The sequence below is a fragment of the Fusarium odoratissimum genome, assembly GCF_000260195.1.
Source record: "Fusarium odoratissimum NRRL 54006 unplaced genomic scaffold supercont1.30, whole genome shotgun sequence".
NCBI lineage: Eukaryota > Fungi > Ascomycota > Sordariomycetes > Hypocreales > Nectriaceae > Fusarium > Fusarium odoratissimum.
In genome coordinates this window covers 105,100-132,964 of record NW_022158714.1, presented here as the reverse complement: position 1 = coordinate 132,964, position 27,865 = coordinate 105,100, and the positions used below count along the sequence as shown (strand labels likewise).

At 48.7% G+C, this 27,865-nt stretch overlaps 12 protein-coding genes and 2 non-coding genes across 23 annotated transcripts; 8 read left to right on the top strand and 6 right to left on the bottom strand.

Annotated features, from left to right (window-relative positions):
- Window positions 1–403: 403 nt before the first annotated feature.
- Window positions 404–1,132, top strand: FOIG_13003 (uncharacterized protein; the record flags this gene model as incomplete). Its single annotated transcript, XM_031214035.1, has 1 exon — window positions 404–1,132. One exon carries the CDS (start codon window positions 404–406, stop codon window positions 1,130–1,132), a length of 729 nt encoding a protein of 242 aa, XP_031056183.1.
- Window positions 1,133–1,394: 262 nt separating this feature from the next.
- FOIG_13002 lies at window positions 1,395–1,476 on the top strand. The gene has a single exon. It is a non-coding gene; the product is annotated as a tRNA-His (tRNA).
- A 593-nt stretch (window positions 1,477–2,069) lies between these two features.
- FOIG_13001 lies at window positions 2,070–2,151 on the bottom strand. The gene has a single exon. It is a non-coding gene; the product is annotated as a tRNA-His (tRNA).
- Window positions 2,152–2,393: 242 nt separating this feature from the next.
- On the bottom strand, window positions 2,394–5,454 carry FOIG_12999 (mitochondrial 2-oxoglutarate/malate carrier protein). Of its 7 annotated transcripts, XM_031214030.1 has the most exons (4): window positions 4,505–5,068; window positions 4,363–4,426; window positions 2,811–3,870; window positions 2,472–2,757 (listed from the first exon to the last, which is right to left on the bottom strand). In XM_031214030.1, exons 3-4 carry the CDS (start codon window positions 3,758–3,760, stop codon window positions 2,709–2,711), a joined length of 999 nt encoding a protein of 332 aa, XP_031056178.1. In that variant the 5' UTR covers window positions 3,761–3,870; window positions 4,363–4,426; window positions 4,505–5,068; the 3' UTR covers window positions 2,472–2,708. The 7 variants fall into 7 exon arrangements, with proteins under 7 accessions (XP_031056175.1, XP_031056178.1, XP_031056176.1 ...); XM_031214028.1 differs by having other exon boundaries at window positions 4,363–5,454; XM_031214029.1 differs by having other exon boundaries at window positions 2,811–4,426; window positions 4,505–4,838.
- Window positions 4,640–5,067, top strand: FOIG_13000 (uncharacterized protein; the record flags this gene model as incomplete). Its single annotated transcript, XM_031214034.1, has 2 exons — window positions 4,640–4,720; window positions 4,780–5,067. 2 exons carry the CDS (start codon window positions 4,640–4,642, stop codon window positions 5,065–5,067), a joined length of 369 nt encoding a protein of 122 aa, XP_031056182.1.
- Window positions 5,455–9,279: 3,825 nt separating the features above from the next.
- FOIG_12998 (uncharacterized protein) lies at window positions 9,280–12,419 on the top strand. Its single transcript, XM_031214026.1, has 2 exons — window positions 9,280–9,729; window positions 9,788–12,419. The coding sequence occupies exons 1-2, from the start codon at window positions 9,544–9,546 to the stop codon at window positions 10,982–10,984; spliced, it is 1,383 nt and encodes a 460-aa protein (XP_031056174.1). The 5' UTR covers window positions 9,280–9,543; the 3' UTR covers window positions 10,985–12,419.
- FOIG_12997 (cytochrome P450 oxidoreductase) lies at window positions 9,932–12,884 on the bottom strand. The gene is made up of 2 exons (XM_031214025.1): window positions 12,541–12,884; window positions 9,932–12,455 (listed from the first exon to the last, which is right to left on the bottom strand). The coding sequence occupies exons 1-2, from the start codon at window positions 12,657–12,659 to the stop codon at window positions 11,045–11,047; spliced, it is 1,530 nt and encodes a 509-aa protein (XP_031056173.1). The 5' UTR covers window positions 12,660–12,884; the 3' UTR covers window positions 9,932–11,044.
- A 168-nt stretch (window positions 12,885–13,052) lies between these two features.
- Window positions 13,053–16,152, top strand: FOIG_12996 (uncharacterized protein). Of its 2 annotated transcripts, XM_031214023.1 has the most exons (3): window positions 13,053–13,915; window positions 13,970–14,604; window positions 14,661–16,152. In XM_031214023.1, exons 1-3 carry the CDS (start codon window positions 13,785–13,787, stop codon window positions 15,239–15,241), a joined length of 1,347 nt encoding a protein of 448 aa, XP_031056171.1. In that variant the 5' UTR covers window positions 13,053–13,784; the 3' UTR covers window positions 15,242–16,152. The 2 variants fall into 2 exon arrangements, with proteins under 2 accessions (XP_031056171.1, XP_031056172.1); XM_031214024.1 differs by having other exon boundaries at window positions 13,216–14,604.
- On the bottom strand, window positions 13,568–18,341 carry FOIG_12995 (uncharacterized protein). Of its 2 annotated transcripts, XM_031214022.1 has the most exons (3): window positions 16,679–18,341; window positions 16,380–16,621; window positions 13,568–16,322 (listed from the first exon to the last, which is right to left on the bottom strand). In XM_031214022.1, the coding sequence occupies exon 1, from the start codon at window positions 17,312–17,314 to the stop codon at window positions 16,889–16,891; it is 426 nt and encodes a 141-aa protein (XP_031056170.1). In that variant the 5' UTR covers window positions 17,315–18,341; the 3' UTR covers window positions 13,568–16,322; window positions 16,380–16,621; window positions 16,679–16,888. The 2 variants fall into 2 exon arrangements, with proteins under 2 accessions (XP_031056170.1, XP_031056169.1); XM_031214021.1 differs by having other exon boundaries at window positions 13,568–16,621.
- Window positions 17,793–22,014, top strand: FOIG_12994 (uncharacterized protein). 2 transcript variants are annotated; one of them, XM_031214019.1, is made up of 5 exons: window positions 17,793–19,125; window positions 19,501–19,517; window positions 19,623–20,691; window positions 20,741–21,007; window positions 21,056–22,014. In XM_031214019.1, exons 1-5 carry the CDS (start codon window positions 18,331–18,333, stop codon window positions 21,740–21,742), a joined length of 2,835 nt encoding a protein of 944 aa, XP_031056167.1. In that variant the 5' UTR covers window positions 17,793–18,330; the 3' UTR covers window positions 21,743–22,014. The 2 variants fall into 2 exon arrangements, with proteins under 2 accessions (XP_031056167.1, XP_031056168.1); XM_031214020.1 differs by having other exon boundaries at window positions 19,501–20,691.
- A 53-nt stretch (window positions 22,015–22,067) lies between these two features.
- FOIG_12993 (uncharacterized protein) lies at window positions 22,068–22,711 on the top strand. The gene is made up of 2 exons (XM_031214018.1): window positions 22,068–22,116; window positions 22,174–22,711. Exon 2 carries the CDS (start codon window positions 22,239–22,241, stop codon window positions 22,632–22,634), a length of 396 nt encoding a protein of 131 aa, XP_031056166.1. The 5' UTR covers window positions 22,068–22,116; window positions 22,174–22,238; the 3' UTR covers window positions 22,635–22,711.
- On the bottom strand, window positions 22,156–24,416 carry FOIG_12992 (uncharacterized protein). The gene is made up of 2 exons (XM_031214017.1): window positions 24,303–24,416; window positions 22,156–24,252 (listed from the first exon to the last, which is right to left on the bottom strand). The coding sequence occupies exons 1-2, from the start codon at window positions 24,361–24,363 to the stop codon at window positions 22,682–22,684; spliced, it is 1,632 nt and encodes a 543-aa protein (XP_031056165.1). The 5' UTR covers window positions 24,364–24,416; the 3' UTR covers window positions 22,156–22,681.
- A 108-nt stretch (window positions 24,417–24,524) lies between these two features.
- FOIG_12991 (ATP-binding protein) lies at window positions 24,525–26,009 on the top strand. The gene is made up of 5 exons (XM_031214016.1): window positions 24,525–24,775; window positions 24,837–24,963; window positions 25,015–25,134; window positions 25,187–25,411; window positions 25,459–26,009. The coding sequence occupies exons 1-5, from the start codon at window positions 24,713–24,715 to the stop codon at window positions 25,812–25,814; spliced, it is 891 nt and encodes a 296-aa protein (XP_031056164.1). The 5' UTR covers window positions 24,525–24,712; the 3' UTR covers window positions 25,815–26,009.
- On the bottom strand, window positions 25,268–27,391 carry FOIG_12990 (uncharacterized protein). The gene is made up of 3 exons (XM_031214015.1): window positions 27,067–27,391; window positions 26,309–27,008; window positions 25,268–26,257 (listed from the first exon to the last, which is right to left on the bottom strand). Exons 1-3 carry the CDS (start codon window positions 27,115–27,117, stop codon window positions 26,172–26,174), a joined length of 837 nt encoding a protein of 278 aa, XP_031056163.1. The 5' UTR covers window positions 27,118–27,391; the 3' UTR covers window positions 25,268–26,171.
- Window positions 27,392–27,865: the final 474 nt, after the last annotated feature.

Below are 27,865 nucleotides of genomic sequence, written 5' to 3'. Positions count from 1 at the left end.
GTGAATGTCTTCCTACCTTTTACTTGTTCACCGAACATTTACTTGTTCTGCCATGCAGCATGGACTAATCGACAAACAACAAAAGACTTGGAGAACAACAACGTTTGAGTTCTCTACTTGTTTTCTCACCTGCCTTGTTCACTTAATGTACCATCACAGATGTCTTGTTCTAATACGCTATGAACAAAGGAGCTTCAGAACACCGCTCAAACATGTTTATAACTTATGAGTATATATATATCGAGTGCTTCAACATAACCGGAAATCCAACAGCTCCAACCACAATTTACACATCAACACAGAAACAACAGTTTCAAAAGCTAAACTATCAACTAATTTTTTTTTTAAAACAGCAAATCACTACCACATCAACAATATGTGCTACCGAATAATCACTCACACTATGCGCTGCGATGCGCGACCCGTCATTTCTGATGGTAGCAAGGTCTACGCTGACCCCTTCGCCTATCCCCTCCCATGCAGCTGCGGCCCTGAGCACTTCGTCCCAAGTTACCTTCGATGCGATGATCATGGCTGCTGTATGAAGAAGGTCAGCATGGATTGGTGTCCCCACGTTGCTGATTGCAACGAGGTCTACGAAGTTCATCGCTATGTCCAGTCTCGTCGTCAACCACGAAATATCTGGGGTCCCATTAACATGGCCGGCGACAGCTTCAATTCTCTCCGGAGTCTTCCCATGATTCAAGAGAAGCAAAAGACTTGGGACCATCTTCCGGATTTGGAGAACTGTCTCTTCACTGGAAAGATGCCACACTTGACGGCTGTCCCACCTCCTTTTTGTAAGGCTGTTGAGAACCTTGCCAACACTGGCCGTCTCATTGTCCAGACACAAGATCAGCTGGGTGCTCTTCGCAACGAAGTCGCTGTTCGCCGAACCATGCATGACACTTTCCACGGAGAGGCTTGCTCGCGTGTGCTTAATGAGTGGGAGTGCCTTCTCCAAGGACCTGTGGTAACTGGAGAACTGCTTGAAAAGCAAATGGTTGAGAATCTTGTGAAGCAGCAGGAGATCTTCAACACATGCTGGACCTTCATTCAGAGCATGATGTGGTCTCGTCAAGTGAGCAAAGACCTTATGATCCAGAATGTACCAGTCGTTTGGGATCAGTAGAAAGAACCTGGGTCGTCTCCTTTGGGTGTTTGGCGGTTGAATTTAGAATGCATTTTTTGAGTTGGGCGTTTGGGATAGGGAAAGGTTAATTTCGACAATAGAGGAGGATATAGAGAATAACGAATTTGGACCTCGTTTTATATAATAATCGTTCGGGTCACAATGACAACGTAAATATCCTAAATAGTGAAATCTTCTATATGCTTGACGGAAGCTATGGGTGTATAGATGTAAATAATTTTCTGCTTAATCAGCAACAAAAGCCGTCATCGTATAGGGGTCAGTACATCAGTTTGTGGCTCTTCGAAGCACTGAAAACGCAAGTTCGAGTCTTGCTGACGGCAAAGCAATTATCTTTTGCTGTTTTTACTAGATTATCTTTGTTTTTGGTGATGGCCTTTTGGAGCTTACAGCGATGACGCACCAGTTGAATTACCCCTCCAAACCCCTCCATCCATCACAAAGGATAGCTGAACAGTGGGCGGTGGTTAATTGGTGAACGTTCACTTATAGCCCTTGTCTCGACGTTGGAGACATCCGCTTTTTTTATTGCTGGTCTTTTGTCTTTGTCGTTAGTAAGTCAATTGCAATCTGTTGAGAACCTTGAGCTTGCAGTTATTTGCAGAAGTCGAAGCTTCAGACAGAAGTTCAACTCATAGAATCAATAGAGGATAGACAGCATGTCGCTTCAAGAGTGCTATACAAAAGGGCATGTACTTAAAGCCTGTCGTATATTCTAGCTTACCTAAACAACTTGACATAACTAAGTGCTCCTATAAAGATGCAGGACTCTCAAGGAGTAAAGAACCGAAACTGGAGCTTAGCTCATGATTTATTTAGTACAACCTTATGCCAAAAGACTCTTAAAAAAGCTGACATCACATCTTGAAAGCTACAAGAAAAAAAAGTATCTGATATATCTTTAAAAATAGAATTTTGCCGTCAGCAAGACTCGAACTTGCGTTTTCAGTGCTTCGAAGAGCCACAAACTGATGTACTGACCCCTATACGATGACGGCTTTTTAGTGCTTGACATGGGGTCGAGAATTACAGTTTATGTACGTCTTTGCTCACCCCACTCCGTTATCGGCACAACTTGGTAAAAGGTTCAGAGCTTCTCTCACGAAACGCACAAATCATTTACAATAACAGCGGCGTTCCCAAAGCCAAAAAGGAGATTTTGTTATTAGGTCGACTTTTGGTTTAAAGAGATTCAATAATGACTAGGTTCAATACTGGCTTAATTTACCTTTGGAAGGTCCTGCATTGGACATTTAGTCAGCTAACGGAGAAAAGGAAGCAATAACTGCCTTGAGCCAATTTACGCTTCGACCTGCACAACAAATATCACTTTCTCAACAATCAAGTTTTTAACATTTGTTCTTTATTTACTCAATATCTTGTCGGACGCTGCTTTGATAACAAAAAGAAAGACCTAAAAGGTAGCAGCAATGGTATCCTACAGCTCCTATCCACAAAATAATCCCATTTACAATGCCCCACGCCAGATAACGCCTTGGATGGTGTCGAATTCTATCCGGACAACCGTTCATTTCTCATTTGTCGAGTCGTTTGTTTATTTGGTGATCCAGCCAAGGTAATCAGCAACGATCAATGTCACCATACTGCAAGTCAGTTAGCGAATTATTCAACAGTTCCGGGTATCAGAAAGACTTACGCGTGAGGAGCGATGCGGACGTAGTATGTACCGAAACCACGGTAGAAGCGGCCGAGACCCTCTTGCTTAGCAACCTTGGAGAAGCAGTCCATCATGCTGCGGTAGGGAAGCTTGCCGTCGGGTCCCTTGGATTGCTTCTGGAGTCGTGTCTTGACAAAGTCGAAGGGCAACGAGAAGAAAGAGGCGAAGAAACCAGCAATTGCACTGGCAGTGAGAGTCTGGGTGCGGGCAGAGAGGTCGGTGTTGTTCTTGAGTTGGACCTTCGCTTCACTGAAGAAAGCGAGCTGACCAAAGTTGAGAGCCATAGCTCGTGCGACTGTGGGAGCAGCACCGGCCCAGAGAGCACCGACACCTTCGCTCTTGGCGATGCTGGTGAGAGCATCAATGACGGACTTATAATTTTTTCGCTCGGCCAGGGGCTTGAGGCCGTCACTCTGCATTCGGATGAGAGCCAGATCAGCAGGGTTACCAATCATGGCAGCGATACCACCGGCAGTGAGACCAGCAGTAGCTCGCTCGGAGAAACCGACTGAGCGACCATCAGCCTTGGCTCGGGCGGACAGGTTTCCCATGAGCGTGTCGAACATGCCCAAGCGGGCAGTGGTGTAGACGGCCTGGCGCAAAAGACCAGCTGAGAGACCTGTGTACAGGTCAAGGACCTTTCCACTGGCGATGATCTGTCGAGTGACGGAGAGAGGAGAAGGCTTAGGGCCAGAAGCAGTTCCCTCGCCAGCGAGTTGAATGCGGACCTTGACCATGTCGACAGGCTGGATGACAGTTGTGGCCACCATACCGCTGATACCACCATTGATGAAGGGGAGAGCGGCCCTCATGAGAGGAGTGTGAAGAATATCATTGGCAATAGCGGCCGAGTCACCTCGAGCAGCTCCCAACACATCGCTAGTCTTTGAGCGAGCTGATTCAGCTGCTTGCTTAAGTGATTGGCTCATGATGAATGGGTAAGGTGGGTTCGGTTCGAGGAGAGGTCGATCTAAGTCAAGACGAGTTCGATTCGAGTGAGTCGTCGTCTAAGAGGATGGGTAGGATGAGCTGCTCGAGACTGGTCTGGTGTAAGTACAAATTCAGTCCCAAGACGTGGGCATGGCTGGGGCTTTATAATATCATGGCTGCTATGGATGGGATGTCACCACCAACTACAACCGACTATGGCCGTACACTCAAACTACAGCCATGATACATGATGATCCAGGAACCGAAGACTTCCGGCGTTTGACCCGAGGCGGGTGGCATGGCCGCTGGGCTTGGTCTTGGGCTTGAACTTGGATGGAGGTGGATGCCCGGCCCTGAATGTCCTCTGGTGTGGGGGATATCGAGGCTTGTCTTGGGGTGTCTATGAGTGACATGGAGGGTGTGTGCAGAGGAGGACTATGAACTGTGGCCGGGGGTAGATTCCCGCTGGGCCCCTCCCGCGGCACAGTGGATCTGCCCCCGCCATGGCCCGTGGATGTGTTTGGCTTTGGCTGGGCTGGGCTGGGTCTGGATACAGGGCACGGCAGAGCAATGACATGGGCATCAACAGAGAAGAGCTTACCAAAACAACGAGCAGAAAGAAAATCGATATCCGAGGATTCGAGCCTTCCCGTTTGATTCCGCGTCTAATTGCCGCGAACAATTAGACGACGTTACAGACTGGAGATGGAGATGGAGACGAGCCCAGAGCGGGGACTGCTTACAACGGAGATTGAAAGGCGAAACAAAGCTGACTGAGACGGCGACCCAACTTGTTGACGGTTGAGCAAGAGGAATAATTCGGAACCGTTGGTATTGGGAAACAAGACGGATATTGTTGTTATGCAGGTCTCTCAACAATGGTTCAATACGGTAGCAGCGAGGACAAAAAGAGGCTTTCCGATCTGCGTCACGTTCAGATGATGAAGGAGGAGCAAGATGTGGGAGGGAAGGCAGAATTAAAGAACAACAGAGGATGGGCTATTGATACCTCTTTCAGGTAAAGGAAAGAACAAGGAAAGAGGGGAATAGCATTGCGTGTCTCCGAAGAGGGCCGACAACCGAGAGAAAGGCGAGAGAGAGGAAGCTCTACTGCTACATCAAAGGCAGCACGAGACCTGCCGTGATGTTGATCCAACTCAGCATCTACTGGCGCATCGATATGAACCACTGGCGACCCTCCACTAGTGGCCAGAGATGGAAGAGAAGGGCAGACGCCGAGCCACTCACCGAGGAACGTCACCATACCAAGGTTCAGTCCGGTGTCAAGCTTGGCCCAAAGTTGTAAGCTGTTGCACAGTGAGTGGTTGCTCTGTTGTTTACGCGTTCAGCTACGGGCTATCGGCTGCAACAGTACAATACAACTACACAGTAACTGTTCCTGTTGCTGTTGAAATGCGGGGTTGATGCTTCAGGACCTGGTTTGATAGAAGCGGATTAATTACATGTTGATCCAAGATCCCGAGAGTTTAGTCGCCTAGTTAGTACCATGTAAGTGACAGTGACAAAGGTTAGTCAATTCGAGTTGTAATCAACGTGACGCTGTTGGTGCCTCGGGATTGGCAACCCCTCATTCTTCTGTAACTGCAACCACCAAAGACCTCTCACAGCATCGCACAGTACAGTATTGGGGACGGTTCCTATTCTTGACTGGCTGGACCGGCTTCAATTCTTCAATTATAGCAATTCTCTCAAAGCTATAATAAGAATCAACGGTTTCTATGTTTATTTGACTTGTTCTGCAATTCATATCCACTTCAATAGAGCTCCAGCTCCAGCTGCAGTGTAGCTTAAGCTTTGGACTTGCTTACGCTTGAAAATGAGGGGCTGGCCACGTCCAAAAGCAATTCATGTGGAAGTGACTGCAGCTACGGCAGGTGTGAAACAGTCACAAGCTCACAAGCTCAATCTCCTCTCAAAGCCAAGGCCTGGGCTCTCGTGTTTTCCTACACCAAAGTTGAGAGGTTGTTGTTGGGCGAACGTGGAATGAATGGTTCAACGTATGACGCAACCGACGGTAATAAACGGGAGCTATCTGATAGGCTAGATTTATCTATCTACCAATGAATGCTTGTCAACGTTCGGTGTTTGAAAGTGACATGGTAGTAGGAGATATCATTTCGAAGAGCTTTTAAGATAATGAAGTCTATGCGATCTGTAAAGAGTAGAGACTTCAGCTGTAGGCATGTGTCTGCAAATTACCGCTCGTACTACCGCCGCTTGCGCCGCCGCAACCCAGGACCGGCTTTCCATTATACAGCGCCTGCGGAGCATTTTATACCAGAACTCAACTCCGGTTCCGGGCCGGGATTAACATCAGATGCAAAAGAGTCGTCCCCTGAAAGCGAGGCGTCAATGTGCTTCTTCTTCTGATGCTGCATCTTGCATGTGCTAGCTATGGCATCTGATTTGCTTTTGTTGCCTGCTAAAAGCCGGATACATCCCACTCGGCAGGTGATAAGATGCTGTATAGACACGAGAATTATCCTGGGCCTCTTGTTGATTAGTTGTGCAACGCAATAGTCAAGCCTCGCCAACAAAAGATATCGATGCTCAACAGCAACTGGACCTGATCCATCAGCGCGGCTCGTAGTGGATACAGGCGTTAACACTGCCGATTGAGGCTCCACAGGGCTACGGCTACAGAGAGTCTATTCAATGGACTCTATCGCTGCAAACCCCTGATCTCTCTTTGCTCATTGCTACCCCTCCAAAGGTTCTATGCTTCGAGATATCAACACAATGGCCAGACTATCCTTAAATCGCGCGTCAAAAAAAAAAAAAAAAAAAAAAAAAAAAAAAAAAACCTGTTCTATCATACCTAACTAGAAACATCCAATTCTCAAACCTTACAGCTGCATACAGAGCTGTTTAATTCCCGGCTAGTCTAGACCCTATTTCCGTCCCACCCCCGGCCGTCATCAGGAACCAAGCAAGGGTCGTCTCGAACTAGGACATTGAAGTCCTGACGTGATGCAAGGATACCAAAGTTACGACATTCTTTGCGCTTAGCTTGGCTGTTGTCTAATTAAAGCCGCAACACTGGCCCGTTCATGTTTGATATCCTCGGTTATGGTGTGAAAAACTTCATGCGACGGGCTGTGTAAACACGTCACTTTTCCAGGAATCCGAGGAAGATATCCGTAGATGGGGTGAAGATTGGCTCAGTAGATCAAGGGTATTTGCTCATCTAAACCATGACTATGAGTTCATGCCGTGGCAGACTGATGTCGCATTTCACATGTAAACTGTCTTGACTCTCTCAACAACAGGTAACCAAACCGTTCATAACGGCCCGTTTCTCACAAGATATGTAATGCAACGCGAAGGCGCTCAACAACAGACACACATCAGAGTACGGCTAGGGCGGTTAGGATGGGTCTTAGAACAAGAGCCTCAACTTGAGATAGTGTCCATTTACAAGGCTACCTATTCATCTAGTTAGTGGAGTCTCTGGAAATTCTAGGCGTGGTCGATCAAGGGCAACACTCACTCATTGGATTCTTACGAGTCCGGCGCAGGTCCCGAGGAAGTATATTCCGAGGAGACACCAATTTTCGGAGTCGTCACTACCGATAAGCAGACCGCTAACACATCCTTTACCTCTACGGGGCCCTATCTTATCATAGCAGAGATTCAATTGCAAGATAAACATGTGAATTAGGTTGGGGTTTCAACAAGACTCGATAGTCTGGATCGTGTCTCCAAAATTGGAGTTGAGACATGGAAAATTTTCATCATGGAACCCCAACCCCCAAAGATTCAGCCCTAGCAACTTGAACCCCAAAATCTCGAGATTCTTGCATATGACGAAGAGCAGGGAGTGCGCGGGGCCCCTTATGCTTTATGGCATCTCCGGTTTATTCGGTCCTATCTGCCTATAATCTACTCCGTAGATAGCTTGGGGGAACTGGCACAGATGGTTAGGCTGTGATATCATGGGAGACTATTTGGAGCATTTGGGGGTTCTGGTCTGCCCATCCTACATGCAAGATGCCATCTTGAGCCACAGCAGCCTCACCATGACCCTCTCAAGAAGCACGTCATTAGACATGTAGAAAGTAGACAAACATGATGTTGAGCCATTAACCCCCATCTTTGTCTTGTCCTGAAGACCTCATCATATCAATCACCCCATAGCACGGCAAGGAACGGGTATCGACGCCTCGATAGAGTTGACTTCCATCTCCAACAGGGTTACTCCAACACTCCATCTCGAAGATGGTCCCCCAGATGTCTCCGCCAAGATCACCCGACTTTTACTATTTGTTGCCAGATATTATTCCTCGCCAAGAATCACACCTCGACGAAAATAGACGCCGTAAATGTTTGAGACTGTTTCGGCGGAAATGCAAAACTCGCAAGGTCGTATCCTCAGATAACATCATGATGAGTGGTTGGCTACCTCACCCGGCTTTAGATGTGCGAGAAACACAGCCTGCTCTCAGTGACCTGTAGAATCACATTATTAGTCTCTGCCTGTCCACATCCCGACTTATTTCTTGCGCCTAGTCCATGTCTTAGAACCCCACGGCTGAGCTTGCCAAGCTATGCTGAATTGTTCCTCAATCACCGGACTTCAAGTTGCGGAAGTGCATTTCTCTCCCCTGTCAGCGATCCATGTACATAGTCTCAGTCTAGATCCACAAGGCATCTCTCCAACGGCATCTCATTGATTTGATTGACGGTGATGCTTGAGTTTGCAAACCTGTCTACGATAACTGGCCGGCAACTAACCGAGCCGAACGGACTGAGTATAGAGCCCTTCGGATTACGAGATGTAACAACGTGCATGCTCCGAATTGCCTCGTCATCACGCAAGATCTCCCTGAGAACAGGGTTTCGAGCGAAATGGCATTACTTAATTCACACCCAATTTAAATGCCTCCATTCAGGGTCCAATAGATAGTTGTAGGCGGTGGTCTAGGAGTTGAGGCGAAGCATTTTGTGTGATATATCCGAGGTTATGGTGACAAAGGCTTGTCTCGACTTGTATCGCGCTTTTCAGATGGACATTACATACACCGCTTGGCAGTTAGCCAGCCACGTAGGATCAACAAGTTGTTGAAACACCATAACCGAACAATACCGCGGGTATACCATTGACATAAAAACTGGATGACGTGTTAGGATGAGAATACTATGATATCAAGAAGAGGATCATTATTGCTCCTGCTGAATTACACTCGGCCCATGTCCGAGGGAGTGGAAGATGGATCCCGAGTAAGGTGATCAAATATGGACTCGATATGCAAGATATTCTCTGTTCAGACATGAAAAGGTCCGAAAACTTGACTATGGTTTGCTCTGTTGTTCAAAGCTGTCTGAGACTCAAATAGGACATATTTGTGAAAGGTTAGGTATGCTGACTTCGCCGCAGAATCTAATCTTCCTTTCAGATCACTTACACGTTGCAGTGTAGGTACCTAGTTTTGCTTAGACCAACCCATCATCCAGAATAGTTATAGACTTCTATCAAGCTTCTTTTATATGCACAATCCGATACTAGCTCCATCGAAGTTATAATAGACATGGATAATTAATGATCGGTGCCGCATCCCCCGCATACAAATCGATCCAATGTCAAGATCCCCACCATCGCCAGGCGCGCCAGTTCGCACTGTGTGTTCGCCACAAGCTTGGGCGTCTGTGCACAGTAATCGGGTTATCTCTCGCACTAATGGAGGTTTCGTTGCGGCTCCGATATAGAACTTTTTTGCGACACTGCGGAAGCGGTTTTCCAGCAACATAAAAAGGCCAGACAATGCCAAAACGAAAGCGCGGGGAGCCCAATCTTGGGGATAAGCTTGAAAAGCACTGTAATGATGTCTCAAAGGCACTCAAGGCTGCAAAGGGCCTAGAGCGCCAGCGATATAGTAAGAGACTTCATGAAGATGGAGTTGAGCCTGATAAGAAGGAAAGACTGGAACGAGAGGTGACGGTCTTGAAGGTGAGTCTTCACAAGGCGCGTTGTCTCAATTAATAGTCTCCTAACGAGAATTATCTAGTCTCTTGACCTTCATCAAACAGCGCGCGCTCACCTCTACTCGTCGATCCTCAAAGTCAAAGACCTTGCTGCATCCACCGACCTCCCCGAAGAGATTCGCACCGGCGTTCCCAAACCCGAGCTTACTCCCGAAGAACAGGCTGCGCTACACAATGTTACCAGTGCACTATATAATCGTGAACTCGTCAAACAAGCCATCACCCGCGCCATCAACACCTTCTGCCAGGCCCTCGACGTCCCTCTACCCGGAAAGGCGAAACGCGTACGAAAGTCCAAGAAGGAAGAGAAAGAGGAACAACCGTCTGATAGGATAGAAGGGGAGCCCAAGGCTGAGGCTAGAGCTGCTAAGGAAGACGTGCGAGCGTCAATTGAGAAGGAGGATGAGGTTGAAGAGGAAGAGTCGGAATTCGAGGGGTTCTCAGATCATGACGATCCTGTTCAGGAACCTGAAGAGCTTGACAGTGAAGATGAAGCGAAGGAAGAGAAATTTTTGTCCAAGTATGATCACTTGCTAGGCGGCTCTTCCGATTCTGAAGACGAAGACGATTTCGACGATGAGAGATTCGAGCGCTTCAAGGGCAAAGAGAAGGTCAATCTCGACGACATATCCGTTTCTGGCTCAGATGCCGCACCAGCGCTCGGTTCCGAATCAGAGGAAGAAGAAGAAGAACTCTCTGTCTCAGCTTCGCCCTCGCCACCTCCAGCCAAGAAGAAGAAGAGCAAGGACAAGGCATCAGCACCCGCTCGTCCTCGTGACTCGACCTTCCTACCCACACTCATGGGTGGTTACATCTCAGGTTCTGAGTCCGCCTCCGACGTTGATGTTGCCCCAGCAAAGAAACGTCGCGGCCAACGAGCCCGCCAGGCAATTTGGGAGAAGAAATTCGGTAACAAGGCCAAGCACTTACAAAAGCCTGCTTGGGAAACACAACGCGGCCGTGATTCTGGATGGGATGGTAAGCGTGGTGCTGTAGAGCCAGGAGATGGCCCGCGAACGCCCTGGAAGAAGGGCATTCGCAATCCTCTTGCGGCCAGGCAAGGCGGTAGTGCCGGAGCGGAGAGCAAGCCTGAGGTGAAGAGGCCGCCTCCAAAGAAGGATGATGAAGGACCATTGCATCCCAGCTGGGCAGCGAGGAAGCAAGCAAAGGATGCAGAGAAGACAGCGGCATTTGCGGGATCCAAGATTACATTTGACTAGGCGTACTCTATATATAGCGATACCAGGAGTAATAAAAGTTTATTTCCTAAAGGATATTCTCTATGATGTTTCGGAGGTCGTTCTAGCATGCACATACACTGGTAAGCCACCCTCCATCGGAAGAGTCAAACTACTTTTGCTCACTCTCTCGCCTTCGAAAGCAGGTTTGAAGTCAAACAGAGGTACCAACCTCGCCAATGTCTGCACAGCAACCAATTGTGCCATCTTCTTCCCCAGGCATACTCGAGGTCCGCCATTGAAGACAGGAAACTCGGCTGCTGAACGCTGCATAACTGTCACATCACCAGATGGAGACGTAGTTAGCCATCGCTCTGGGCGAAACTCATCTGCATCAGGACCCCAAGTTGTGTGAGAGCGGCCCATTGCCCAAGCACACCATAACACGACAGCACCTTTTGGGAGGAATGTTCCATCGGGAAGGATCGTTTCTTGCTGAGCTTGTTTGATTTCGAAGGGGATGGGAGGTCGAAGGCGGAGGGTTTCGTAGAAGACTGCTAGGACGTAGGGGAGTCGTACCGGGGTAAGAAGTTCAGGGTCGTTCTCAGAGTCATCTTGGTCTCTGACTTCATCCCGTAGGTCTTGGATCGACTGGCATAGCTTGTTGGTCACTTCTGGGTGCTTCATGAGCAAATATAGTGTCCACGTAAGTGCCTGAGCAACGGTATCTCTCCCTGCCGAAAGATAATTCAGTGCAGCATCTGCTACAAGGTCGCCGTCGCCAATTGCATCCAATAAAGACTGAATGAGACTTCCTGGCGCATCGGACTGGGTCTTTCCCTCCGTTTCCTCGCGATCAGCCACTGCGCTCTTGACGATCCGCTGCCCATACGCCTTGACAGTTCTAATAGAACGTCGCATTCGAGTTCCAAAGAACATTTCTGTCACAAACCATAGTGGGTTCTGGAACCTTTCGGCTGTAGCTCCTGAAGCATGCTCAAAAGCAACAGTAAAATCATCGTCGGCGTGCATCTCCATGTTGTATGCCATTCGTCCCATGAGCTGCGTCGTCACTTCGTGGATCACGGCCTGTAAGTCCACTACGTCTCTCCCGGCTTCTTTGCCCTTGAGAACGTGAATGGCTTGTTCTAGGTACTCTGGTAATCGGTCACTCGTCAGAGTCTTCAAAGCAGCTGTGGAGAGAAATCGTAGACCAGCCTTGCGCTGCAGGCGCCAGAACTCGCCGTCCACATTGATGATGCCATGACCGAATAAGTCCCAAGATCGCTGTTTGAAGAATTCTCCCTTTTCAAAGATTCCCTCGTGGCGGAAGATGAACTCTAGGTTCTGGGGATTGTTGATAATGACACCAGGTGGGAGAGTAGGAACAGTGATATGCAGAGTTTCATAGCCATACAGACGCTCGCAGCGATGGAACCAGGAAAAGAGACGTTGGCGAGGCTGAAGGAATATGATACCATTCCCTACCAGTGGTAGTGAGTTTGGAGGTTTTCTGGTTGACTGTTAGTAAGGTACCTATATGTTATAAAGTGGCATGATGAGTGAGCATAGGGTATGTGAAGTTAGTGAATACCAACCTAAGAGGTTTGCCATTGCGCGTGGGCTTTGGTGATTTCTTTCCTAATAAATATAGAAATAAAAGGAGTGTTGCTGATAGAACAATAGGCTGTTCCAAGACGAAGCTGAGATAATCCATTGTCGTCTTGACTGTGACTATGGGTTGCAAGGTTGAAGTTGTCTCAGTCCACACGCGCTATCATGATGTAACCTTGAATCCACACATCAACCACAAACTATTATATTGAGCATAAATATCCACATGAGCACATCATACCTTGGTGATTTTTCTATCAAAGTTTTCCGTTGGTGTTGTAAATATTGACTTTTGGACGTATTCGCATATAGTGTAAGCAAAGAGGGCTGTGTTTTCACTCCCTCGTATTCGTCACGAGAAATGCGATGGACAACCACTCTAGTAACCTAACCAATATATTCAAGATATCCTAAGACTTTCAGTCGGAACGTGATTCTATCCGTCGGTCCAATTTACGTACACCTCAACCGAGGCATGACGTTTACCTAGAGAAGCATGAACCAACGAGGTTTCAGCGTTCGTTTCATGAACGAGATCATAGAAGTTATCACAGGCAATCACTACTAGTTACCACTTTTCCCCATCTTGAGAAACAGTCAACGCTTATAAATGTCGACGTATCCCAGAAAAGACAAGTGAGAACCTTGTTAAATTATCACTTGAACAGAAGAAGCAGCTCATATCATTCATTGACTTTTTATTCATCTCGGCATATCCTCAACGTCCCCCTCGCTTGGGTAACCCCTCCAAACCATATTTGAGACATTACTGTGACATCTACCTTGGCTACTACTGCATTTTGGTGTCACAGCTGCATAAACAAATTCCTCTTCCCACAACAACTTGTTCTGTCCTCTATTATTCTCTCCTCTCACCATCGTCATTACCATTTTTCGCATTCCCCCCCAATTATTTATCCAACCCCTGCATCTAAACCTGCAGCTCCCCTAGCCCTGGCATCAAGATAGCGTCATCGATTAAGCTCACGCGGCCGAACGAGATAACAGATATTGGCGATTGAACACGTCAACGACATTCTATTCCTCTGTAGCGACATCAATTGGATGTGCCTGATATCAATCTTCCATTCAAGCATACTAAACTAACCGCTGTATCGCTCAATCGCTTTTCTGCAGCTCATTTATCCCATTCCCCTCCACCTGACAAAGTGTTGGGGATATAAGCGCCAGCCACCTTTCCACGACAAATAGCTTCATCAGATCAGTCATGTCAGCTCCAAGCACATTTGGAGAGCTGGGTCTCTCCATCATCGGCATCAGCGCCGAGTACCCACCACATTCCCTAGATTATACTTGCCTCAACACTCTTAGTGACAGATTCTATCCCGATACACCTTCGTGAGTCCCACCACCACCAACATGCCTCCCTCAGTGGCTAATAGGTCATGATAGTATGCAAAAAGTCCTCGGAATCAACAGATATACCGGAATTGACACACGGTCGTCCATTGGAACACCCGACCACCCAGCTGTCAACAAGAAAGATGCGCCCTCAATAGCAGAGCTCCACACTCTGTTTCTCTCCGATGGTGTTCCTCTCGCGATTCGAGCCGCTCGAAAGGCCATTGACGAGGCCAAGATTGACACAAGATTCATTACCCACATAGTCGCCACAACATGTACAGACAGCGCAAACCCGGGTTTCGACCACTTTGTCGCAAAAGGTCTGGGCATAACGCATGGTGTAGAGAAGGTCTTGCTTCATGGTGTTGGTTGCAGCGGTGGACTAGCAACTCTCCGAACAGGCGCGAACCTAGCTCTTGGTCATAAAGCACGCGGTTTGCCCGCGCGCGTTCTGTGTGTAGCACTTGAGGTTAGTACCACTATGGTACGTAGTGAGCTAGATAGCATCAACGAGCTGCAGCAGACAAGAATAGGTGCATGCCTTTTTTCAGACTGTGGTAGTGCCGCTGTGTTGAGCAACGGTATCGGTGAACCTTCTGAACCGGTATATGACCTCCTCGGCTGGGACCACAGGACCATACCAGATACTGAGGATGACTTGGGGTTTGATGTTGACCCAGTCGGTAAGCTTCAATATCTCCATAGTGTTTTTTCAAGACCGAAACTGACAGAATGATAGGCTGGAAAGTTGTTCTCACACCTCGTGTTCCCAAGCTCACTGCTGCCTCAATTGGCCCAGCTTTCAACGACCTCAAGGCATCTCTGCCTCAACTCCCTCCAGACTACCAGAAAGCAGCCGACTTCGACTGGGCGATGCACCCTGGCGGCGCTACCATCCTTTCCGGCGCTGAGAGAGCCATGGATATTACACCGGAACACCAAAGGGCAAGTTACGACACATACATCAATCATGGCAACTCAAGTTCAGCTACCATCTTCAGTGTCATGGATCGCCTACGTTCGAAAGATATGGATGCCATGGCGCCTGACGGACGAGTTCGTGACTATGTCGTTGGTTGTGCTTTCGGTCCTGGTATCACAGTTGAGATGTGCATGTTGAAGCGGAATATGTCTCATGGCGCAGGCCTGCCTGGCCTACAAACTCCACCAGAGACACCGGCTGAAACGGAGACTGAGCCGAGTGAAATCGGGGACGGAGATGGTGAGTGGGGCCGTGAGTTGAGCGGAGATCCGGCCGAGTCGCCGGATCAGTATGCATTGTTTGTGGCCGACTCGTTGGAGCATCTAGATCTAGATTAGCATGGAGTTGTGGAACAAGGTTAATTATCATCCAGTTCGAGGGCGTTGGTTGACAGTAGTTAGAAGCAAGCAACAAAAGAGTAGAGGTAATGTGATTATGTACACTTGTACGTCTACCACAAAGCGTGTTCTAATACTGTGACCCCCAATTCGCTTTCGGTTACACATAGAATTATTAAGTGCGGATAGCTCGAACCATAATTACTATGCTACCACTCGTCACGACCTCGTTCCGAGCAGGCCATGAGGAATGTGGCGGTCTGAGGAGTACAACGGAAATTTTCTCCTATTGCGTTACCTGCAAGATCGTCTGCAAGCAAGTGTAGCTAGCAGAGACATTACACCAAGGTGGGAAGTTAACTTTGCCTCATCCGAATATAAAGAAAGCCGTTGCCAAGCCTCAGCCTTTGCCGAATACATTGCCGGTTTGAGAGAGCGGTCTGTTCTTGTTCCTGCATGATGGATGAATGTGAAGTGCGCCCTGTCAAAACAACCAACAGGTGGTGTGTTGATCAAATCAGGAATGAGGATCGGCGAACTCGTCAACATATCCATATATCCTCGTTACCCATTGTGTACTTGTTTGTTCAGTGACTGGACAGTCTCGACTGATGGATTATTACCCGGAGGAGCAATGTTGTCTGCTCATTGGCTTCAAATACGATGACGATAGCCCTGATACGCCTAACTGCAGAAGAAATTGGGCTTTCATCAACAAATTCGCTTGATGACTCTTAATGCTTGTCCCGCCCTGACTTTGACGCCAACCGCGGTAGTATAGACTGGGGTCAAGAAGCGTTAGTTGCATGTAAGGGGAAAAGAAAGAGGGGTCCTATCCTATAGGATGTAAAAAAGGCGTAAATGACAAATCAGACAGACGCATCAAAGGCTAATGAGAAGGTCCCTAGAATGGCTTTCTAATCAAAGATAATCACCAGCCAAAGACCTGACCCTGGTCACTCGAGTCGAGATGCCGGATTGAAGTTGGACTGATAAGATTTTTTCGACACATGAGCGCTCAAGTTCAGTTATCGAGCCACTCTGACGTAGCGAAGAGCGCCCAAGCTCATCGTCCTCGAGGCTGAGATATGGTTCAGCGAAGGGGCCTCATCTTCCTCAAAGTTCACGCTCTGCGTACCGAGGCTAGTGGAGCTCCTGGTAACAAGATATGTTCATGTACCGGTACTAGACAGGGGGTGTTTCTCCAGCATTTTGATCTGATCATATAAGAGCCTTGTCGCTTAGGTTAATCCTTTCCCGAAATCCGAGACTGACAAAAGCGCCGCCAGCTTTGACACTGAACGCTATGCCATGTGGTCGGTTAAAGATCAGCACATAGTTGAGGTGACATCCGCGAGAAACAGCCTCGAAGTGGATTAGCTGCCGCCAAGATGTCAACTCACGAGGATGAACAAGGAACTTGCCGCGCCAACTTACAGCGCTTGAGCAATGACGACTCATCAAGTGGATTCTGCCCCGTATTTTCTTTCAGCTTGGACTTACTAACAAAGTGGGCGAAACGATCCTCAACCTCGTGGCATCGACAAGGCTAAAGACTTCCGAGTCCTCATCTTTGAAACATGCTTCCATGCTGTATGCTGTAGGGATGGCTGGGGCCTCGGGAGACAAAAGCTTGACTAGGCAGGGTCATCCCACGAGTTCCAAGGCATTTTGACAGCCACCGGCTGACGAAACAATGGTGAGCCCAATCGGAAGGGATTCAAAGACGAGGGCGTCCCGAAACAGGAACTCGTCTCGATACTGTATGAAGCACCCTGTGGCTTGCAGGTTTGACGGAGGCCCCACCCACACTAGCATGGTAGTTAATGAAGTTTCCCGCAGATGGTCGATGAAGGTACACCTAATATCTACATGATACGAGCTCGATTTGCGGTCGTATGAGAGGTGAAGCACATATCGGGGGTTTAAGCTCTTGTGCACGGCGCGCAAGACGGGGGTTGCTGACCCGGCCGTGGGGAAGAGGCTTGAGCCCAAATTCGAGAACCGAAGCTTTATACTTGTGGCTGTCGATAGGTAGCTCCTAGACGCCATGAAAAAGAAACCTTCGTCCATAACCTGCAAGTTCTGACTCAAGATCGAGGATGGCCAAGAGGAATTGCTAATGTCTCTCCATCCTTAAACTTTTGTGATGCGTGTCATGGCCCAGAAGAGTATTCTGAGCGTAAGGCGTGGGACGTGTGCGATACCGGACTGTTCGGATCAGGGCCACGCTACATAGGCCTAGTTGACGTCTGGTCAGGGCCTTGTCAGGTAACTAGGTAGGGTGGGTTGTATGCCCCTTGAGTAACTTGACGGCGTGCAGGTGAGGAGTCTCCGCCAAGAGGGCATCAAAACTGTGACTATGAAGCTAGGCGTGCGGCGTGATAAGAGGACAATGTCCAAAGGAAGCTAGAGCGGTAGTCAATCTCCACAGGTAAGGCAGAGAGCAAGGGAGGTGAGCGCTGTGTAGAGTTCGCCGTTGAGTATTCAACAGCCGGTATAGTTGTTTAAGTTGAGCGAGGTCCCCATCAACGATCGTGTTAAAGAAGCATCGCATATCACGACGGAGGACGAATCGCCAACCGAGAGATCAAAAAGCTGTTATCGAAAGCCGAGTTCAACTTCCTCCGGCAGACCGGGAGTTTCGACAATTGTTCACACTCATTATCATATTGGGTTGTTATTGCGACCGCCAGCTTCCAACTGTATGGATACCAAGACGATATCAACATCGATATCCTCACAACCGACACTCGATTGTTATTGAGGAATCTGTAACGATTGACCAGCACAGGACTCTTAGAGCACCAACCTCATTGGAATTGTTGCCCAATCGAAATTACCAAGTGGACGGGACGCATTTGATTAGGTTTCGGCTCCGAGACTCTGGATCAGTCCATGCGGACCCGACAGTTCTAAGAGGGACGCTTTTGGTTGGATCCGGCTGGAATTCCCTTTCCCGGCATTGCTCTTTCTTGGCGTTGTGCGCACGGGAGAGCGTAACGGTTCAGTTTTCAGGTGATTACTGAAGAAAAGCAAGGCTGGAGGGCTATTACCACGTCTTCGGTGTGAGGGATGCCGAGGGGGAGATGGATATGGATGAAGGTGTTATTCAGCAGCAACAAGCGATTGAAGCCGATGATTTCCACGGCGGCAGGACCGTGCATTCCGCTCCTATCACTTCAGAATATGCGGGTCACGTGGGTATACCGCTAGGTCATCATCCTCATTCGCATCCTGGCAACCAGAGCATACCTGGGAGGAGCGATGGTAGCACCTGGCGTTGGCGCAGGCGCAGTTCTCAGCGCCCCGTTACTGCTACCGACCTAGTGGCCCCCGACCATGACCCAGCTGGAAGTCCAGTGATAATACCTTTTACGCATGCACAATTCGCGTCACCTCTAGCAGTTCGCGCTCACAATCACCCTCACATTCATCCTCAATCGCACCCAAACTCACCCTACACTCACCCTCACGTCCTTCATCATCAAATATTACCCACTCATCAATCGCTCTCTCACTCTCACCTTTCCGACGACTCTGCCACAGTCGATGGCCATTTTGGCACAATGGAGCAGATCGAGACACAAGCAAGCGACCTCAGATTCCTTGCCCAAGTTCCTGTATTGAATCCAACCTCGAGCCCGTCTCTCGGCCCCGGCTCCGGCGCCGGACGAGGTGGGACTCCAGCCCGTACCCCCGGGAGCGCCGTGGGAGCCTCTACGGGTGCTCCTATTGCTTACGAGAATCATGCCAGTCCAAGTTCCGCCTCTGTCGGCGACAATTCCGCTCACGGTGCGAGCGCGTCTAATGCCAATAAGAGGAAGTCGACAGATGATGGTCAAGGCAACGGAGCGAAGCAAACAAGAAGTAAAAGAAACAGAGTGAGTTCTGACCATCTCGTTACATCTACTATCAACCCCTGGACCATTATGATATGAGATCACATGAGACAAGGATGAGATGAGGTGAGGCATCTTTGAAGGACAGGACGCACTTCATGACGACCATAGAGGGGTTCGTTCAAGAGACGGCGACACAAGACTGCACGATACTCGCCTATCGAGCCCCTTCAAGTCCTCGGACGTCAAACATCTCGGCCTCCTTGTTGCACGACATAAACGAACCCAGACGGCTGGGTCGGCAATCCGAACCCACTCCTGTTTCAGCCGTTTTGATCCCACTCATTCACACGCCACTCCCCGGGTCACTATACTTGAAGATCATTCAGGCTAACGTTACATTCTTCACTATGATAGTACATATCGATAGCTTGGTCAGTATGCTTCCGCCATTGAATGCGTTCATCTTCGCCGCGACCGCGTAGCATAATACCGTATTGTCTTGGCTCCTAACAAACGCATATGCTAACAACATATAGTAATGAATGCAAGAGACGAAAGATAAAATGTAATGGCGAAACTCCTTGCCAACGATGTGGCAACCTCAACTTGGCCTGTCTATATGCCCCGAACTGCTGCTCTGGGAACTTTAAGGAATCGGACGAGTTCAAGCAGGTCACATCACAACTAGGCCGCCTTCAAGAAGAAGTCGGCTGGCTTCACCAAACCGTCAAGGCCCTTCAGTCCGAACCTGCCCGTTATTCCTCACTTGGTGACCGAACAATGACCCATGGCCACGGCACGCCAGCAGTCGCCCCTTCACCCTCTCATAGTTCTACTTCACTTAACCGCCAGGACAGTTCAAAATATGGTTCTTTCCGTGGCCCAACAAGCATGGCCTTCAGTCTCGACGTTGCCAACAATACTATCAACAACATGGGCTACAAAGGCATATCAGACGAGGAAAATCCACACCTCAACGATGGCATGGGCCCCATGTCCACGCGACCAAGAGATCCCCTCCACGAATTCGACAAGGACGAAATGATTCGCTTGTGTCGTCTGCATGAGGAAGAGATTGGTATCATGTACCCTGTGCTCAACATTCAAACCGTGATATCCCATGCCAAGAATATGGCCACATTTCTCGAAACCCTACGACAACAAAGCCCCAGAGAATTGGTCAACGACGATAAGACTCTACAGCTCAAAATCATCATGTGCTGTGCTCTAGTGGTGGAAGAGCATGGGCATAGTGATAAAGCAATTCGCTTGTTTGAGAGCATGGAAACGGTTCTTAACCGAAAGCTCATGGCCGAGGCTGCGGATGTCACGACCTTACCGATCTTGGCTCTAGTTGCTGGGTATAGATTTCTCTCCAACGATGAAGTTTTGGCTTGGAGAGTTATGGGTCACGTCGCACGGTTATGCCTGGAGCTTGGCATTCATCAAAGAACAGGCCTGATGCGAATCCAGGATGAAGAGGAACGTAAGAATGCTCTCGTCAGCTTCTGGTCGGCATATGTTCTGGATAGGCGATGGGCTTTTGCAACTGGGCTGCCTTTCGTCGTTCAAGACGAGGAAATCGATTCGGAGCTGCCATTCCCAGTTAGTACTTGATGAACCCACAATCCGTGTCTCAGCTAACGATTTTAAGGAGGAATATCCTTATCTGGTGGCCATGATCACCTATTCTCGGATAGGTGCAAAGGTGTGGCGACAAGTAGCTCATTTTGGACCGGTTCTGGCACGCGATTTGCGCTCAACGGAACTGGAAAACGTCGACCAGGAGTTGTTACAGTGGTATGAACAGATTCCCGAAGAGGTCAAGGTTCGTAACTGGGACAAGGAGAAGCATATAACGTCGACTCCCTCCTATAATCTGCAACGCCTACGGATCTGGACATATTTACGCCTGAATCAAGTAAGTGTTGTATTCAAGACTCAGTCGGTATAGGCTAACAGCATGCAGATGCGGATCTGGCTTTACACGCCTGTGTTGCATAGCGCCACAAGCATCATGGCGCATCCTGCGCAGTCAGAACGTGTAGTTGACATCGCCAAAGACACTATCCGATACCTTAGCCACCTGAATAACACAACCAACTTATACAGACGTGTACAGGTGTTCTACCACCAATTCCTCACATCTGCGATTGCGGTCGTCTTCCTCGCATCTGTTCATGCCCCGGTCCGCTTCAGCGCTTCCTGCCGTGAGGAGTTTTATATGGCCCTGGAGCTGGTAAAGGATTTATCCGCCAAGAGCTGGGCATCGCAGCGACTTTGGCGCACAATTCGATCACTCAAAGACGTGGCACCGCGATTCGGACTTAATGCTGAGGACGATCCCCAGTCAACAGCAGCGTTAGGGATGATAGGGCTTGCTCGAGGCCATATGGAACAACAACAACCGTTCCGCAAGCCCTCTATTCCTGGTCAGCAATCACAAGCTGCAACCCCAGACTCGATGGCTCAGAACGGATCACGAATTCAAGCCGAGATGTCACGAATGTTCGAGGGCTATGTAGGGTTGAATGGATTCCAATACAACGATAATGATGGACAACAGGGGCCGAATGCTGAAGTTTCTGAAGCGTCCAACAGCGGCATGTTTGGAGTTGATGGTACTGTCTTTCCTCAGTTCAAGGAGATGTATTAGCCAACCATGCTAAGTATTTTGTATATTGCTAGTATTTAGATATGATATCCCCTCCTGTACACTAACTTCCAGATAGTCTTGGATATATCTGGCGGCGTAATATGGCGCTCAAAATGGAGATACGAATTGAGTTGGTAATGTACCATTTGATAATGAAGAATTGATGTTCTGTGTTCAGGCACTTGAGTCGTTTTTCAGGCCGTTATGGTTGGAGGATACGCTAGAAGCATATCTGACATTTGTGCAAAAGCCTCGAGATAAATGAACAAAACTACTGCATACTACGGTATCATGAGAAGTTCGGGCTTAGCACATCGATGGTATAAACTCATCCTTGTCTTCGTTGTGGGTATGGTCAGCAAATCGGTAGCTTAGTAAGTCAGGATCTGTGAACCATGTCTTTTCATCTTGAAAATCTCAACGTTGTCTAGATTCCACTACTCTTCTTTATCATTGACCTCTGATAACTTGACAACTCCAGCATCGGATCATCATCATGCTGTTCACAGCAACGATCCCCTTCCTCATCCACGCTCTCATTGAAACCCCAGCTGCCTTGACCTTCATCCTGAAACCCTCCTCACAACTTCAACCGCTTCCTCCATCGGCAGCTCTGATTCTTCAGTCATTCGGTGGCCTTCTTCTCACAAGTAACCTCATTGCTCTCATCTTTATCCGGCGGCCGTTTGATGACGCAACTCGTCAAGCTGCGCTCGCCTTTTCCTTCTGGCATTTATGGCCTAGTTATCGAGCTTATATGCGAATGAATGGCTATACAGAGGAGGAGGAAGCTTCAACAACCAAGACATTAGGAGGACCACTGGTGCACCTAGGAGTTCACATTGTTTTGTTGACCATGTTTCTTTGTACCTGGTATTTTGGTAATGCTTAAGCAACAGTCTATGACATCTACAATTACAACTTTTTTCGTGTCCCCCTTTAGTTTCTAAACAGCCGGAGTCCTGCCTCCTCAACATCAACATCCATGTCATCCTCGCTCTCGTCTTCGTTAAGCTCCATCTTGCGGCCGAACAGCGTGCCGAAGAAGCGGTCAATAGCACCCTGCTCCCACGCACGTCGGTCCTCAGGCGCCATGAAGTTCTGCAGCTTCTCGTGAACTGTGAAACGCATCTTGCGGCCCTTGCTGGCCTTGCGGTCAACATTCTTTCGTGACTTGACGTCCTTGGCTGCTGTGAGAACGACCGTGGGGACGGCAGCTCCAGCTCCAGCTCCCGATGAGCCCTCCACTGTGCGCTGGTCCACAAGCTCCTTCAGGAGAACCTGGTAGAAGTCGGCGTCGTCGTAGATGTTGCTGTTCTCCGATGCACCCTTGGCAGCTTGCGCAGGGGCACATGAACGAGGGACGCGAGAGCGCTTGGCGAGACGGTTGTCGGGGTCAATGAGCTGCTCCTTAAGGGCACTGACAAGAGTCTTGTTTCGCGACTCGAGCCCCTTGGGTGCTGTGACATTAACGGACTGCACCTTGCGAGACCACTTCTCAAGGCGATCTTCCCTAGATTTAATAGATCGTTGTTCCTCCGCTTGTAATTGCTCCCAGATCACGCTTGTGGCCATAGACACATCTAATCCACGCTTGCGCTTCTCGCCAGCTCGAGATGGTCCAAAGTTATCCTTAAGGCTGCTGATAGTGTTGAGGAGCTTGATGGCTGCCTCCTCAGCAGCCTCGTAAGGCTCCGATTCGGGCTCGGGGTTGGCGTCGAGGGTATCGAAGGTGTTGGCAGCAATGAGGGCTTTCTGTAGGCGAATTCGAATGTTGAGGAGCCCATCATAGGCCTTGCGCTGCTGACGGATTGCCAAACCCTTGTCAACATCGGGTCGAGTTGATAGGGCTGCCATAATGGGTTTTGCGTTCTTAGCCTTCGCCTCTGATTCCTCGTCATCGCTTTCGCTATCATCATCGTCCTCATCCTCTTCTCCCGAGCCCTCCTCATCGTCATTCTCATCCGACTCATCGTCGGAGCCTTCCTCACCATCGACCAGAGCGTCAAGACCATCGTCCATGTCGTCCTCAACTGACTCGGATTCGTCGTCCTCATCTTCGCCAACGCCAGCGCCGCCGTCATCGGAAGACGACATGTAGTCAGCAGCGGTAGCTCGCTTGCTAACAGGCTTTTTAGGCTTGGAGCTTCCTCGGAAAGTAAACTCCTTGAAGCGCTCCTGGTCGCTTTCGCCAAGAGCGTCGTCGCTCTCGATTTCTGAGTCGTTGGCCTCAGCCTCGTCGCGTGCTAGATCTGCGGTCTCAGGATCGTCGAATTCCTCATCGCCCGACTCCTCGTCATCATCCTCGTCTTCCGACTCGCTCTCTTCTTCGAGCGCATCTCGCGAGACTCGAGAGCCTCGGTACTGGTGACCGAGTGACAGGCCCTCCTGTTTCCTCAATTTACTCTTTCCAACGGAAACATAGTGCTCAGTACCCGCGTTCTCGTCCTCGCTCTCTTCGCTACCGCTGCCATTCTCGCTAACTTCGACATTGGCCTCGGGATCGTAGTCTTTTGGAACGATTAGAAGCTAAAGGTCATATGATAGTGTAGCGACTTACCCTTGGCGATAGGCTCGTCCAAGTCTTGGAACTGCTTTGCGCGACCCTTTGCTTTGGCCATTTTAATGATTGAATTGTCAAGTCTTCCACTGACAAACAGACGCCCCCACGTTGGAAATTTTCTGAGGAATGGCCTTGAACTTTTAGGCGGTGGAAGATGGCAGAACTGTCGCAACTCAGTCTTAGTGGAGAGAGCCCTGTATTAGGTAGTCCGCTAGCTCAAGCTCCATGACACCTTATTTGGTCAGACTCGTGTATTCTTGACATCCTATGAGTAGACAATTCAATATGTTGCTTGTTTAGGCACTATAGACATTGAAAAAAACCCTATAACTCCGGATTGAGGAGCCCAAGCTTAGTACGCCGAGGCCCTGAGTTATATTCCATCTAAAGCCATAAATACTCTCAGTATGCGTCCAACATCTGCCCGCCTCTTTCAGAGCCTCCGGCCGCTGCAACATGAAAATCCATTAGTGGGTGATCTTCTTTGGTACTCGGTACTATCAAGTTAGAGCATAGCTGATACTATTCCAGGGTCTCCCTCGATCAGGAACGCCGCCAACCTGGGGTAAACGCCCAGTCCGTCGCAAAATCACAGGTGTCGAGAAAGTCATCGCAGTATCCTCAGCGAAAGGTGGTGTAGGCAAAAGCACAGTTGCAGGTATCTATAGATGTCTACTGAGACTTGAGATGTTCTAACAAAGGCGACTAGCAAATCTGTCTCTGGCTTTTGCTCGTCTTGGCTTTCGTGCTGGGATCCTGGACACTGATATCTTTGGTCCATCTATTCCAACCTTGTTTGACCTCTCAGGAGAACCGAGGTTATCAAATAGTCAGTCACTAGGGCTCATAGCGCCCTCTGAACATGAGCTGACAGGACAAAGATAACCAGCTCATCCCTCTTACAAACTATGGAGTCAAGACCATGTCCATGGGCTATCTGGTTGGCGAGAATGCACCAGTAGTCTGGCGAGGTCCCATGGTGATGAAGGCTATTCAGCAGCTTCTACATGAGGTAGAATGGGGTGGTCTTGATGTTCTTGTCCTAGACCTTCCTCCAGGTACAGGAGATACACAGTTGACTATCACACAGCAGGTCATTTTGGATGGTGCGTTTCTATGAGATGTCACGTCTGTTTCTACTAACAACCGCCAGGCTCTGTCATTGTCACAACTCCTCATACTCTTGCCACTAAAGATGCTGTCAAAGGTATCAACATGTTCAAAACAGTCAATGTCAATATCCTTGGCTTGGTACAGAACATGTCCTTGTTCACATGCCCTCATTGTCATGGAGAAACCAATATCTTTGGTTCCAATGCAAGGGTCGAGAAGTTATGTCAAGAGCACCAGATCGACTTTTTAGGTGATATCCCATTACACCCCAATATTGGAGACGATGGGGACAGAGGAAAACCCACAGTAGTGGCAGAACCTACGAGTGAGAGGGCAAATGCCTTTTTGAAGATAGCACAAGATATCTGTCCCAAGATCGATCTGAGTGGTAAATAGCCACCGAACTTCTACTCGGCCGCCATGTATCAACAATATAGAGTAACTTGTACAATAATGATTCCTGTCAGCCCAATTTAGTAAAACACTCAAAGCCAGGGGGAGAGGTGTTCTCTGCTCATGTAACATTATTTAATTAACACCGGCTAGTCTATGAACATAGACCACGTCGCTCCTATATACTTGAGTCTGAAGAAGAAGAACTGGATTAAACGCCAGAAAGATAAGTCGTTAGCCTCTGCTGTGATCAAATGCAAGGCATGTTACCAAACAAAGCAATAAGCTTCTGAGACTTCCCGAACGCCCCTGTGTGCTCTTGAGTATCGAACCGAGTGTCCTGCCAAGAGAGAAAGGTGATTAGTCTAGCTCATCGTTCATTTGATAGACATGACGGCTTCGAGTGGGGTCTTTTCGCATGGCTTGGCCAGAGCCTGTGAAGCCAACTGAGAACAAGTTAGTATCTGATTCATAAAATGAGCAACATAAGTGCATACCTCTACCATGAACGCCGTCTGGAGTACGGAACATGCTGTCCTTCTTTTGGTTCTTTCCAAACTTGGACTTTGCGCTGAATTCTTGCCACTTGTTCTTGTTTTTCTCAAGCTCCTTCTTGGCCTTGATCTTCTTAGCCTTGGGAGGCTTTACTTCACCATCTTGCTCGGATGCCTTCTTCGCTTCGGGATATACTGTCGCGCCCGCTGATGAAACCAGCCCAGGGGCTGGAGGTGTTGCTGGTGCTGAAGTTGTTGGCGTACCGTCCGCCTTTCGCTTGTTTGACACAGGTCGAATATCGCGAGACCGCAAGGTCTCAGTGTTATCGTAGGTCTTGAACTTGACAGTGTAGATAGGGTCTGTTGAGGATCCAGTGATAGATGTGATGCGCGCTGGGTAGAAAGCCTTGTCACCAGAAACCCACTTGGCTAGAATTGTATCGTTGACCTGGTAGTTTACAGGAGCCTGCTTCTCTTCCTCCACTGGAGCTGCTTTCTTAAAGGCTGGATGGTTCTCGCGAGACCATTTCTCGGGCTGAGGTGGCGGTGATGGTTCTTTGGGGGCGGGCTTGGGCGCCTGGGCAGGCTTGAGCTCAGCAATTTGTTCATTGAGAAGATCGATGAAGCTGTTCAACTCGTCCTTTAAAGCTTTGAGCTCTGCGTTATCGGGGTCATCGCGTAGCTGACCAAGAACGATATCGAACTAGAGGGAAACGGTCAGTATGAACGACATATCATGGATGAATGGATGGGGGTCGTACTTGTTCTTGGTACGTCTTCTTCTCTTGTTCGATTTCAGCGATAGACGACATGGTCTGGGATCTTCTTTTTGAGGTCGGAAGGGATGAATAATGCCAAAAATCGGGGTTCCTGGTAGGTACCTAAGTATTCGAAGCGGTGATGGGTTGGTTCGTGGGGTTCCTTGACGCACTGCACGAGATGAGATTGAAGATTCCAAGTTGGAGTTAAAGGTCACGTGCGTAGCATCTAGGGACAGCACCCCAGATTATCCCCGCCAAAAGCTTCTGGAAGCTGAGGGTGAATAAGAAAGGAAGGGTTTCCAATCTGACGAGCCATATTTCAGAGCATCCTAATAATTATATCTACAAACGGCAGATGGCCTCTTTCTAAGTCCTGGCTTATGTCTATGGGCTATCATATCTGGTGATGGGTTTTGCTTCTGCGAGTAGGTTGCGCGTCTTGGAAGAATAGGCCCAAGCAGCAAAGGAGACAGTAATTACGTTAGGTAAGGTAGCCAGTGTATGATTTTGGTTAGCAAGAATCAAATCATATGGATCGATTTCATCACTCTTTCGTCCCACGTATGATATCGTAACTATCACGATCGTTAAAGATTACCTTGCTGAATCACTCACGGTTATGCCGCCTAAAGTCGGCCCGGAAGAGAGCAAGGCAAAGGTCGGGCCAAGCTCCGTCTAGCAGTGTAGATTACCCAGTTCTCCGCGAGCCCCGAGCGGTTCGTAGCTAATGCAGTGTGTATTACAGGTGACGCATTCATGATTTAGTGGTGTTCAACTCAAACCATGTTTCTCTTTTTAG

Coding starts and splice junctions, on each gene's coding strand:
- FOIG_12999 (XM_031214027.1), bottom strand. CDS start 3,760: ATGAGCCAATCACTTAAGCAAGCAGCTGAATCAGCTCGCTCAAAGACT. Junction 2,758..2,810: donor GTCCGCATCGCTCCTCACGC/GTAAGTCTTTCT, acceptor ACTGACTTGCAG/TATGGTGACATTGATCGTTG.
- FOIG_12998 (XM_031214026.1), top strand. CDS start 9,544: ATGCCAAAACGAAAGCGCGGGGAGCCCAATCTTGGGGATAAGCTTGAA. Junction 9,730..9,787: donor GAGAGGTGACGGTCTTGAAG/GTGAGTCTTCAC, acceptor AGAATTATCTAG/TCTCTTGACCTTCATCAAAC.
- FOIG_12997 (XM_031214025.1), bottom strand. CDS start 12,659: ATGGATTATCTCAGCTTCGTCTTGGAACAGCCTATTGTTCTATCAGCA. Junction 12,456..12,540: donor CGCAATGGCAAACCTCTTAG/GTTGGTATTCAC, acceptor ACAGTCAACCAG/AAAACCTCCAAACTCACTAC.
- FOIG_12996 (XM_031214023.1), top strand. CDS start 13,785: ATGTCAGCTCCAAGCACATTTGGAGAGCTGGGTCTCTCCATCATCGGC. Junction 13,916..13,969: donor TTCTATCCCGATACACCTTC/GTGAGTCCCACC, acceptor AGGTCATGATAG/TATGCAAAAAGTCCTCGGAA. Junction 14,605..14,660: donor GTTTGATGTTGACCCAGTCG/GTAAGCTTCAAT, acceptor ACAGAATGATAG/GCTGGAAAGTTGTTCTCACA.
- FOIG_12995 (XM_031214021.1), bottom strand. CDS start 17,314: ATGGACGAAGGTTTCTTTTTCATGGCGTCTAGGAGCTACCTATCGACA.
- FOIG_12994 (XM_031214019.1), top strand. CDS start 18,331: ATGGATATGGATGAAGGTGTTATTCAGCAGCAACAAGCGATTGAAGCC. Junction 20,692..20,740: donor ATTCGGAGCTGCCATTCCCA/GTTAGTACTTGA, acceptor AACGATTTTAAG/GAGGAATATCCTTATCTGGT. Junction 21,008..21,055: donor CATATTTACGCCTGAATCAA/GTAAGTGTTGTA, acceptor AACAGCATGCAG/ATGCGGATCTGGCTTTACAC.
- FOIG_12993 (XM_031214018.1), top strand. CDS start 22,239: ATGCTGTTCACAGCAACGATCCCCTTCCTCATCCACGCTCTCATTGAA.
- FOIG_12992 (XM_031214017.1), bottom strand. CDS start 24,363: ATGGCCAAAGCAAAGGGTCGCGCAAAGCAGTTCCAAGACTTGGACGAG. Junction 24,253..24,302: donor GGACGAGCCTATCGCCAAGG/GTAAGTCGCTAC, acceptor TCGTTCCAAAAG/ACTACGATCCCGAGGCCAAT.
- FOIG_12991 (XM_031214016.1), top strand. CDS start 24,713: ATGCGTCCAACATCTGCCCGCCTCTTTCAGAGCCTCCGGCCGCTGCAA. Junction 24,776..24,836: donor TGCAACATGAAAATCCATTA/GTGGGTGATCTT, acceptor ATACTATTCCAG/GGTCTCCCTCGATCAGGAAC. Junction 25,412..25,458: donor ACAGCAGGTCATTTTGGATG/GTGCGTTTCTAT, acceptor AACAACCGCCAG/GCTCTGTCATTGTCACAACT.
- FOIG_12990 (XM_031214015.1), bottom strand. CDS start 27,117: ATGTCGTCTATCGCTGAAATCGAACAAGAGAAGAAGACGTACCAAGAA. Junction 27,009..27,066: donor AGAAGACGTACCAAGAACAA/GTACGACCCCCA, acceptor GTTTCCCTCTAG/TTCGATATCGTTCTTGGTCA. Junction 26,258..26,308: donor AGACGGCGTTCATGGTAGAG/GTATGCACTTAT, acceptor ACTTGTTCTCAG/TTGGCTTCACAGGCTCTGGC.